This window comes from Cladophialophora yegresii (genome assembly GCF_000585515.1).
Source record: "Cladophialophora yegresii CBS 114405 chromosome Unknown aczIN-supercont1.6, whole genome shotgun sequence".
NCBI classification, from domain to species: domain Eukaryota; kingdom Fungi; phylum Ascomycota; class Eurotiomycetes; order Chaetothyriales; family Herpotrichiellaceae; genus Cladophialophora; species Cladophialophora yegresii.
In genome coordinates this window covers 555554-567336 of record NW_006913050.1, presented here as the reverse complement: position 1 = coordinate 567336, position 11783 = coordinate 555554, and the positions used below count along the sequence as shown (strand labels likewise).

General features: G+C 54.5%; 4 protein-coding genes across 4 annotated transcripts; 3 read left to right on the top strand and 1 right to left on the bottom strand.

The window, feature by feature from the left end:
• Positions 1 to 136: 136 nt before the first annotated feature.
• On the top strand, positions 137 to 1047 carry A1O7_08205 (uncharacterized protein; the record flags this gene model as incomplete). Its single annotated transcript, XM_007762198.1, has 4 exons — positions 137 to 236; positions 290 to 587; positions 674 to 801; positions 896 to 1047. 4 exons carry the CDS (start codon positions 137 to 139, stop codon positions 1045 to 1047), a joined length of 678 nt encoding a protein of 225 aa, XP_007760388.1.
• Positions 1048 to 1638: 591 nt separating this feature from the next.
• Positions 1639 to 3782, top strand: A1O7_08204 (uncharacterized protein; the record flags this gene model as incomplete). Its single annotated transcript, XM_007762197.1, has 8 exons — positions 1639 to 1788; positions 1855 to 2163; positions 2231 to 2391; positions 2476 to 2576; positions 2650 to 3066; positions 3120 to 3246; positions 3325 to 3553; positions 3636 to 3782. The coding sequence occupies 8 exons, from the start codon at positions 1639 to 1641 to the stop codon at positions 3780 to 3782; spliced, it is 1641 nt and encodes a 546-aa protein (XP_007760387.1).
• A 2970-nt stretch (positions 3783 to 6752) lies between these two features.
• On the bottom strand, positions 6753 to 8478 carry A1O7_08202 (uncharacterized protein; the record flags this gene model as incomplete). Its single annotated transcript, XM_007762196.1, has 3 exons — positions 6753 to 6932; positions 6990 to 8199; positions 8255 to 8478. The coding sequence occupies 3 exons, from the start codon at positions 8476 to 8478 to the stop codon at positions 6753 to 6755; spliced, it is 1614 nt and encodes a 537-aa protein (XP_007760386.1).
• Positions 8479 to 9471: 993 nt separating this feature from the next.
• On the top strand, positions 9472 to 11028 carry A1O7_08201 (uncharacterized protein; the record flags this gene model as incomplete). The annotated part of the gene is made up of 1 exon (XM_007762195.1): positions 9472 to 11028. One exon carries the CDS (start codon positions 9472 to 9474, stop codon positions 11026 to 11028), a length of 1557 nt encoding a protein of 518 aa, XP_007760385.1.
• Positions 11029 to 11783: the final 755 nt, after the last annotated feature.

Below are 11783 nucleotides of genomic sequence, written 5' to 3'. Positions count from 1 at the left end.
CCGTTTGATACCGTTTTCATCTGCTATGGAAGCACTTGTTATCTTTTTAATACATCTAATCAATCCCCCGTTCTTTCTCTGTAGGAGAGTCTGGTCTACCCACTGTGACGTTACGAATTGGGACGACCAGGCCAGAATGTTCCAAGATACCATTAAAAAATCACCAAGCGGCCGCGTCGATGTCGTCGTGGCCAACGCGGGAATCAGCGGGCAAGACCCCGTCTTTGTCGACCAGGGTACGTGGTGGCTCGGCTCAGAAGGATGAATTGCCAACTGATATTGGTCGCAGAGTCTGAATCGGAGCCAACGAAGCCCAACCTCAAAATCCTCGACATCAACCTGATCGGAGTCATGTATACCATCAAACTGGCGCTCTTCTACTTCAGGAAACAGTTCAAATCTGTGGCCGACACTTCCACCGCCGGTACCGATACGTGCCTTGTCCTTCAAGGTAGTCTCGCGGGATACGTCGATCAGCCGGGGTCGCCACAATACAACGCCTCCAAGTTTGGACTTCGCGGGACCATGCGGTGCCTCAGAAGGACTGCCTTGCAACATGGCACCAGGATCAACTACATTGCCCCTTGGTGAGCGTCCTGCATTCTGCCTCGACGGACCCGTACCTTTACTTGGCTCCTTCACGGACACTGACTTCGTCCGTGACACCGACTAGGTACATCAAGACCGACATCATCAGCGATGCTGTCGCGAAGCGCATTACCGATAAAGGTGCCGTCTTCGCATCAATAGACGATGCCGCCGAGGCCCTCGTCAGAATCGCTTCCGATACAACCGTGCACGGTACGTTAATTGACAGCTCAAATTGGCCCTTCCTAGGAGATCGTCGCAGTTCCCCATCTCGTCCCTCCTCAGGCCGTAATCTGACCGCTTCCAGGACGATCCTTAGGGATTGTGCCCCGGATGTGGGCACCGCTGGGGTATACAGATGTAGACCATGATGACTATCGGGAGGGAGACTTCCTCAAGGAGTGGCAAGAAATAGTACTCAAGACGAGTCACCGATTGACAGGGAAGTCGGTGATTTGACGTCGTCGATGCAAATGAGACACGTCTAACGCTGCGCGTTGTGCAGGACGTCGGAATAGAGTCCGAAGTCTCACTGAGCTCTGATTTCCAAGCATCTTCATGCTTGTTCATCGTGCGTGGTCAGTAGGATCGCAGATGCTGGAACTTGAGAAGTACAGCGATAACCGAGACGTCTCCCGGCTTGGTGGGGCGCTCCATGCGAAACGAGTGCATTGTCGATTCTCTTCTTATTTCACGCGGCGAATGATCATCCCACGTGTGACTCCAGGTTCCGTGCCTGTCGCTCCCAACGGGGCGTGTGGATCGTTGCACGGCCGGCAACACAGCAGGTCGCGGCAGCGCTCGACCGACCTGCAAAAGACATGGTTCAATTGAGCCGCGGGACGGCTGATATCCAGCGGCTGGCGAACGCGCGCTTCGTCCCTCGGCTGAGCCTTGCAGTGGCGTTTGACTTCCTCAACACCTGCGAAACCGGGGGCCCCTTTTTCACTACTGCTAGCCCATGCCCTGTGTGGTCTCGGACCCGGGAAGCGTGAAGAAGCCCCGCTTGCAATGCGTGAGCCGGAAAATGGTACTTATGGTCGCGTTGACATGCAAGATTCGCGGATTGTCAAGATCGGCCTCCCTCCGCATTTTGTCAACACTTCAAGACGCATCCCCAGAATCACTGAAACTGCAAAGATCCCCTTGAGCGACCCAGGCAGGCACGGCATGGAGGGATATACCAGCTACAACTCGCGAGTGAGTGCTTCACGTTCCAGATCAGAGGCACTAGGCAGGGATTGCTCACCCATGTGGTTACAATAGGCCGTCCTCTTCGCCGCCACTGGCTCCTTGTTCGCAGGGTTCGGCCTGGCGGTCATCACGACCACCCTTGGGCAGCCGACGTTCTATGAGTCTCTGTCCTTGGTGGCCGATCCCACCGACCCAGACTACGGGTATACCAACACGATCATCGGCGCTGTCAATGGCGTCTTCTTCGGAGGCGGCTTTTTCGGCACCCTCCTTTCCGGGTGGACGGCCGACAGGTTCGGTCGACTGAACGGCTTCCGCATTGCAAGTGCCCTTGGAATCATAGGGGCAGTCATCCAGACCGGCTCTGTTAATGTCGCGATGGTAAGGCCATGATCCGTCGTGGCTCGCTTGGCTTTGCTAACGCAGTGTTTCCTTCCCTGGCTATCAGTATCTCGTCGCGCGCGTCATCACGGGACTTGCAGCGGGAAACACACTAGCTGCTATGCCGACTTACTACGCCGAAGTGTCTCCTCCTCACTCTCGTGGGTTGATGACTGGCGCTCACGGAAGCTTTATCAATCTTGGATACTTCCTGGCAGGATGGATCGGGTAAGCCCAAAACGCAACACGCAGAACGCAGAAATCCCTTGTTAAGCCCAGATTTTCGGATTCGGGAGACTGACAAATGTCTAGCTTTGGCTGCTTTCATGCCCCGGACACGACGTTTTCATGGAGATTCCCAAATGCGGTGCTCGCGCTTCTCGGCATTATCCTCATGATTGGGACTTTCTTCAGTAAGAGCCGCCATTATTACGACCACTTTTTCAGTCTCGAGCGGGTGATCTGATGATGAATCCTGGTGTTTAGTTCCCGAAAGCCCTCGATGGCTCGTCCAGCATGGTCGAGGTGCAGAGGCGTACGAGCTGCTCCGCAAATTGCACCACAGCGCCAGTGACCCGGAAGACCACTTTGCTCAGCGGGAGTTTGCTCAGATCGAACGTCAACAGGCTGACGACGCAGCAATCCTGGCAAGAGACGGCAAATGGCAGCTGTTCACCACCAAGACGTACCGCAAGCGGTTCATCCTGGCTTTCCTCGTGATGGCTGGTGGACAGAACGTCGGAACGCTCGTGATCAACAACTACACGGTCTTGTTGTACCGATCGCTTGGACTCAACAATGAGATCTCGCTCATGCTCAGCGCCTTGTACAACACGCTTGCTGCCATTGCCAACTTCGTGGGCGCCTATTACAGCGACAGACTCGGTAGGCGAAAGGCACTCGGTAAGTGTCTGAACCTGTGCCCGTTTAGCATCGGCTGACATTATCCAACCAAGTCTGGGGTTACTGCATTAACATGTCGATGTTTATCGTCGCGACGGGCCTCATCGCCAAGTACAGCACGTCCGCTTCGAAAGGCATCGCAGCCGCGGCTGTCGTGTTTCTCTATCTCTATGTGATCGCGTGAGTGGAAAGATCTGAAAGGCCCATGCTTGTTCTTGATGGCGTATGCTGACCCGCCGGCGCGTGGCTGCTCATCAGGTACGGGGGCTTGATCGACATCAACCAGTTTACTGCCGTGACCGAAATCTTCCCATCTTACCTTCGCAGCGAGGCGACCTCTTACTCCGTCTCGGCCATCTTTCTCATGGACGTCCTGTGGCTGCAGCTCGCGCCCACCGCTCAAGCCTCGATCGGGTGGAAATACTACCTGGTCTTTGTGTGCCTCGGTCTCGCCCATACTGTCCACATATATTTCTTCCTTCCAGATGTAAGCTTTTCCACAACCCTCCGACGACAGGATGTCGCAGGGATATAAGAAAACCAGAACGGACTGACATTGAATCTATTAGGCCAACGGGATGGCGTTGGAAGAAATCGACGCTCTGTTCGGAAAGAAGCCTGCAACGAACTTGACGGACAACACTCTTGAAGCGGAAGTCAAGGACAGCCTCCCGTCCAAGGAAGACGCCACAGCGGTACACGTGACAAAGGTGTGAGGGACGATGAACCTTTGAGGACGTATGGAACTCATCAGCGAAAAGGAGATCCTCCTCCACGCGAATCCATCGGCGTTCCGAATTAGTGACTCTTCCGATCTCGACTCCGATCTTGAGGTCTGAGAGTCGTGAATCGATTCTTTTGATGACTCTTCTCATCACGACTGCCCTGAAGAGGTCAGTTGTACAAATGACTACCCAAAAGGGGTAACGGACACTAGTAGTTATATAACTATCGCCGTCGGTCTAGTTATATAACTACCATAATCCATTCTCTGCCCGGTGCAAATCGTCACAAACATTAGCACCATCAAGACGGTGCTGAAGATCATTGATGTCTTGGTCATGATTGAATCGAGCTGCAGCGATCCAACGAACTTGAACTCGCCTTTGATCCAAGTGCCGTTCTTACGGCGTCGTGCACCAAGCACGGCGCGCCGAGGCCGAAGTAGGATCCGGTACATGTTTTGGAGGCCGGTTCCGTTGGCGCCCTTCCCTTCCCCAGACAAGTATCGTGCACGGTGTGAATCTGAAGTCGGTCAATAACATAGATCCTCGCAAAGATGCTGATCGGAACCATTCCAGGATGCCGACGATGACACTAACGGCCCGTCTTCGTGATATGCCGTGGCGGGAACGGCTCTCGTGTGCCCGTACTGCAAGTAGCCTCTCGAAGCTCTTGCGAGGGATTGAGAAACAGCAAGCCCTGTCAATGCCCAGCCAATTGTATGATGTGCGCTGCCGGGATACAGGCTCCGCGTTAGGCTGTTGTATGCCAATCCAAAGACCGTTTCAACGACGTTCAATACCAAGAAGAGTACTTGGGAGGGATGTGCAAATCTTGACCCTGCAAGATTCAATGTCACATATGGGACTATCAGCTCACGGATAACGAAAGAAATTGGAAGCCGAATAGATACAAATCGGAAAACATCCTATCCATGCCAGCAACATCAGTCCAATATGGCCATAAAGAATACTCGAGGAAGTCGGTTCTCGGAAGTAGCTTTGAGCAGTTGAAGGGTGAGATGTTGTTGCAATGTCTTCATCGACACGAGACTGGAGGTCTTTGGCCATGACAGGTAAGGCTCCGAGAAAGCAGGCGACTGGATGAAGTCGTAGCCGCAGACGGCCCATACTGAAACTGACGCGAGGGCCAAGGTGACACTGACAGGAGGACCGCAGACGATGCTCGAAGGACTGGGCTGACGAAGGCCATTTTTCGAAGGGGAATTCGAATTCTGATATATGTACTCCGTACAGTGAGCAATTGCCCAAAATCCATACCCGGCTATCCGGTACCCATCAGGCTCCGACTTGAAGCAAAAGCGGTCAGAGCCACTTCGATGACAACAAAGGTCGCTTCATGCTACTCCTTAAGTGCAGTGGGCACTTAAGAGACATCTTCGGCACGGTATTGATGCAAAGATCCTCGATAGTCGGTGGGGATGTCGAGGCTGAGAGGGTACGTGTCCAGGGTGTAATTTGCGTCTTCAAGTCCTGGCGCATCCGGCTTTGCCAAGCACGCGTGACGCGCTAGTCCTCGACGGGCAGCATCTTCCGAGGCACGTGATCGTAACTGTCCCCAGTAATTGTACCGGATACAATATAATCGCACACCTGCATTCCAGTGACCGGCTCAAGCGAAATTACTATAGTTCTTAGCCTTCGAGTTTGTTACCGTAGTGGCCGTCAGCGATTCGATGAAGCCTCGGAAACCTGAGTATACGAAGAGGTCGTGTTCGAGGTAGTAGTATCATGGCGGCTTGAAGCGGTTGAGTCAAGTTTGTCGTCGGGGTTCAAAGTGCGTGATCCATAATGGTGGCGTGTTTGCTGACATGTACCAGCATGTTCGGATGAGGGCGTACGATCTCCAGCGGCTTTGGGGCGCTTAGGCTGAAGCAAGGCAAACATTATGGCTAATGCTGAGGATCCCCTCGGGATTGGAATTGTGAGAGAAGTGTCGCGCGCTGTCGAATTCCGAAGGAAGGCATCAGTATTTCTTGGCCCCCTCATTGGCTTTGCCACTCGCCGGTTGCATGCGACTACTCCGCCGTCATCATCATTGGCATTCCCACCATGTGCACCGACGTTGATTCATGGCCGAGACGAACGGAGATAATTGAAGTGTGTGGGGAGAAGCAAGGATCGGCTGTTGGATTCGGGCGTCTACTTTAGAACCTTCAACACCAGGAAATGCTCAAGAGAGGTTAGAAGAAACACAACAGCCTGGTGGCCGCTTGACGGTCAACCTCTTTCCGTGTTCCACCGTATATTTTGCCTAGCCGTTTCAAGACTACGACAATATGGCTCAGACATCACGTTCTTGCAGTACCCACAACATACCGTATGCCAAAAAAAATTTGCAAAAAACAATCAACAGCCAGGATTCCCAAGTGGTCACCCACCTTAGTACTAACTGACCGGCATGTGGCTTAAGTACGGCTGAGCGAACGGGAAGCCCTGTTTTCCACATCCTATGGTCGATTGCGGGAGATAACGTGGTATTGTCAGTTATATACCTTGGGTAATCGTGCTTATCGAGCTTATTGGGACTAGTGACGAGGGACTCGCGTGCTCAAAGCACTGTGTCCAGTATAAGTCTATTCCCTAGTGCAACCATGCCTGTTCCCAAGAAACTTGTCAAAAATTGACTACACTGGCTTAAAGGAAAAGCGACTACAACGAGCTCGCGCAGTCATGACTGACCAAGTACATTTCTGGCAAATCAAATGTTGTTGTGCTTGTTCGGTGGTCCAAGTCGTGTGAGTTTTGGTTCCTCGCGGTCATACACGGTCCGCGCACGACCTTTTGCGTCTTCCGCGTCTTCGAGAATGGAGCGCGCAGAGATGCAGAAGTCGACGGAAAGTGGGGTGAGCGTTTCGACTGGGCTTACTCGGAAGAACGATGCCGGGTGATGTGAAGGTTCTCAGCTTGTCTACCAACTAGTACGTACGTACTGTGTTCTATCTATAACAGGACGTCAAACTCCGGGTTCACCCAGCCTGGCGTCCCGGTCTTGGATCTCAAGATCGGGCCATATTTGTGCAGGAGGCCAAAGATTGGCAAAGCGCCGAAGAAGACAATGATTCCCTGGGCCGCGAAGCACCATGTCCAGCCGGAGGCCACTTGCCAGGGGGCAATGAAGAACTAGGATCACGGTCAGTCCGTCGATCGATCAATATGTTTGCATGGGTTACGACTTACCGGATCAATAAACGCCGACAGATTCAACAGCACGGCATAAAACGTGATGATGCTCATACTTTGCAGCGGGTAGCAATCCACAATGTAAGCACAGACGACTGTATTGCCCATTTGAATCCCCGCGGCGAACAGGAAGAACGCCACCTGGCCGACCATCCAATGGTATGCCTTGTCGACGCTGATGCCCCAGATGATGAGGCCGATGGCGCTCAACAAGCCCGCCGGGTAGATTAGCCAGAGACGCATCTCGGGCAAGCGCACGCCGCCATTCCGTCGGGCGAGACGCGTGCACACGATGTCACTGAGATGCCCTCCTAGGAAGACTTCGGCGAACAGGGTGCCTAAGAGGAGGCCCAGGAAGAGAAGGCCCTGGATTTGTGGCGTGTAGTCCAGGTAGGCGGCGGGTAGCATGGTAATGACGCTGAGCACCCACCAGTACCACAGGAAGCAGTAGGTGAAGACGGCGATGGAGACGGCGAGGAACTTCCATGTCAGAATGAAGCGGAGGACTGCGTCGTATACTGCTGGGTGTCGCATCCCGGGCACGGGCTTGTAGTTGATGAAGAAGAGCTTTTTGGTGCGAGACAGGTGGACCTCGCCGGCGTCGCTTCGACGACGGCCCACTTTCTCGATATCCACGGCCGTCTCGTCCGCCGCGGTCGCCATCGGGAGCTTCGAGAGCATATGGTTCCGCGGATACAGTGTTTCGGGCATGAAGGCCAATTCGAGGACGAGGAGAACGGCGAACAAAATTGCGGTGAACCACTGTATCCATTCCGCGGAGACGATGTTCAGGAAGCCGCCGAAGATCGGGCCGACGAGCAGGCCGCTGTCGATGGCTAACACCCAGAGCCCGATCTTCTGACCACGCTGGTGCTCGTAAAACATGTCGTTGATGGCAGCCAGGCCGACGGTCGAGGCCGGCGCCACACCGAGCCCCTGGAAGAACCGCGCCGCCATATAGCCGCCGTAGTTGGACGATTTGGCGGCCCCAATGGTGGCGCCGAACGCCATAACAGTACCGACAATGAAGATGACTCTGCGACCGACGATGTCCGCGAGAGAGCTCCATATTAGAGGCCCAACGGCGAGACCCAATGCCGGAATGGCCACGGTCCAGTTGACTTGCGAGTAGCTGATGGCAAACTGCTCCTGTAGGTCTGGGAAACTCGGCACAGTTGTTGTCGTGATGTACGTGAACAAGAAATACCTTGTCGCGCTCAGGTTAGTCGTTGGCTCCCAAAATGCACCAGCCAGGGACGTACTTGAACATGACAATCGCGAGGATCGTATGCTTCTGAAAGCTGGACCAATTCAGAGGATCCAGCGGGTCGGTCGTCGGCTGGGGATGAAGTCGAAATCCATCTCGCGTCACGACATTGTCTACAGCCGGCGGATGAGGGGCGACTGTGCTGCCCTCAAGCTTCTCCTTCAAGGGCTGCTGGGGTTCCACCGGTACGGCCTGTTTCTCGTTCTCGAGGCCTGCCATTGTGAGTTGAGCGTGCAAGGAGACGGCACCATGCGATGAATGAACGGATAAAGTCAGAAACGAAACATCTAGACGTTTATCAAGAGGGAGAGCCAAAGGAAAATCTTGTTGAAAAGTTGTCCATTGCCACCGTCTGGGAGGTACCCGGCAGCCGCACTACTTAGGCGGCGGTCCACAGATTGCCATTGTTAGGATCTTCCCCAGATTTGCTCCTTGCATGGCACGTTATCTCGGTTGCTGTGACGCATTTCGCCAGGTAAAACGTGCGGATCTGCCTACCAGCTAGACGACCTCATCGTGTGACTGCAAGATTTGATGACGGCTGCTGATCCACGGTGCCGCGAAGGATGCAATAGCCGTCACCAAGGCATCCTGCCGAAGAGATCATCACGACACTCGAGGCAGGGCGCTGATGGGTAAGATTGGTGAAAAAGAGTGAGATAAGGACAGCCGATAGGCGATTTGTCGTTGAAAGAAAGGCTGTGCTTCGTCGCTGATACCAAGCATTTGGCGGATGCGGCAGCTCCAACGAGACAGGGTCTCTTCATTCGTCCATCCTCCAGCCACTGGCCCATGGCGGAGACAAGTCGATAGATAAGGCTTGACATGGCTCGTTATTGGCTGATGCGGGGGGTTTGCTCAGCAACACAAACAGCCGATAGTCGGTGGTCAACCTCTTTGCCGGGTTACGTTTCGCCATGACATCTGGCTGATTGATTCAAGAAGACTGAGACGACATCATGCATGGCCGGTGCTGTAGGCCGGCATCAATATCTCGGTGGGCCGGTGTGTGTGATATTATGACCTACCCGATCCACCAGCTTTTCGGTTGTCTTTGTTGCTAACAGCCAGCTTGCTGTCCCTCGCCTCTGGCTCATCTTGCAGCAACCATGCGACGATACAGTTCAACCGGTAAGTACGCTGTTTCGTGACGGGAAGCGTCCTGCTCACACGCGTGGCCGAGCAGAAGAAGACCACGAAAGGAGGCGTTCAATGGCGCTGATCAATGAGGAGATCCATCGGCAGGAGCCTGACGAACGGACAGGGCTCCTGCCGAAGAAGCGCAGCGACGAAGATGAGGCACCCAGCCAGGAGGAAGGAGAACTCATGGACATCCTCCCCGAGGATGAGACGCCGACTCGCAAGCTGATATTGCACGAATTCTGGGTTTTGCTCAAAGGCTCTATTCCAGTCATCCTGGCATACACGTTACAGAACTCGCTACAGACCGTGTCCATCCTGATTGTTGGCCGAGCATCACCACAGGATCTCTCGACGGCTGCTTTTTCGTACATGTTCGCCATGTGCTCGGGCTGGCTGATCGGCATGGGCGGGTCGACAGCCCTTGATACCTTGGCGAGTTCAACGTTTACAGGGAGCAAGAACAAGCACGACCTAGGCATCCTACTGCAGCGCGCCTTTGTCGTTCTGACACTGTTCTACATTCCCGTTGCGATCATTTGGCTCTGCTCGGAACCCATCTTCAAGGCGCTCGGTCAGAGTGATCAACTGTCTCACGACAGCTCTAAGTTCTTGAGCTGCCTGATCCCGGGCGGCCTAGGCTATATCTACTTCGAGACGATGAAGAAATACCTCCAGGCCCAGGAGATCATGCGGCCGGGTACATACGTCCTGCTGATCACATCACCGATCAGCGCATTGCTCAACTACCTGTTCGTCTACAAGGCTGGTTGGGGCATCCTCGGCGCACCTTTTGCCACGGGGATTGGTTATTGGCTTTCGTTCCTCGGGCTGGTGCTGTACGCCAAGTTTGTTGCGGGCGGCGAATGCTGGGGTGGATGGTCAAAGAGGTGTCTGCAGAATCTCGGAGTGTTTGCCAAACTCGCTGCCCTCGGTTTCGTCCATGTCGGCACGGAGTGGTGGGCTTTCGAGATTGTCGCATTGGCTGCTGGCCGACTGGGAGAGATTCCACTGGCCTCACAGAGTGTGATAATGACGGCCGACCAAGTCATGAACACCATCCCTTTCGGCATCGGCGTCGCTGCCAGTGCGCGGGTGGGCAACATGCTGGGCTCGCGGAACGCAAAGGGCGCGTCACGGTCCGCGAATACTGCTGCCTGGCTGAGTATGATCATGGGCGCGTTGGTCCTTGCGGTCTTGATGGGCACCAGGAACGTCTTCGCCAAGATCTTCAACGACGACGAGCGGGTGGTGAAGCTCACAGCCCATGTCCTACCCTACGTGGCACTGTTTCAAATCGCCGACGGATTGAATGGCAGCTGCGGCGGATCTCTACGAGGCATGGGCCGACAGCATATCGGCGCCGCCGTCAACATCGTCAGCTACTATTGCGGCGCCCTACCGCTGGGCATCTGGCTGGCTTTTCACGGCTGGGGCCTTCCCGGGCTGTGGGTCGGCCAGTGCATTGCTTTGTATCTAGTCGGGATCGCCGAATGGGCCATCGTGGCATTCAGCAACTGGGAGCACGAGGTCGACAAGGCATTCTCCCGCATGGACAAGGACGAATTGGTGGAGAACGGGCATGCTGGGGCGTCGGTGCCAGCGCCCGCCGGAAATGGCCCACAATGAACGTCGGTATCCTACATGGATAGATTTCGATGAGGTGATGTCTGTAGATTCTACAAAAGCACATGGATAAGAGGCGTGAGAGCCCGGATCTCGTCCTTGTCGCTCCCCGACCCAAGTTTCCCCTTCCAGCTAGCTCCGTCTTCTCCACCCCGGATGCTTTGACTTGACGTCTTAATTACAAAACGCATCTTTCTCACTGATACGGTTCTCGCTCCGCCCAACTGATAAGCAATTTTTCACCTGCATGGCCCATCCTTGACACACAGCATTGGCTCACACTGCTGTCAGCCTTCGCACATATCCTGGAGAGCCCCTCCGGCTGGACTTGCGCGCTGCTCCGGACCATGTGGCTCCCCCCCGACTCTTCTCCGATGCTGTGCTCGCAAGACATGCCCCGCGATATGCGCGTCTTCTTTGGCACGCCGGAAACTCAGACCTGCAGTTCCAAGCTGTGGCAGAAGCTCTAACCATGATGATGCCGTCACGATTAGCCATTTCGTCCTGTCACCCAGTCACCGCGGCGGCGGGGCCAGCAAAGATAGCCTCCGGACGTGTTCCCTGGCCACCTAGCTTTAGGTAAGAGAGCAACCAACGTGCCGGATAGAGGTCAGCGCCAGCACCATTGGACACATGGAGCTACGTACCCGATCTGCAGGAACTCGATGCAGAGAGCTCCCCTAGCTAAGTAGCTTGGAGGGGCAGAAAAAAAGAAGCAGCTTGTGCACACACATCAATCGAGCTTGGATTTCTGACGA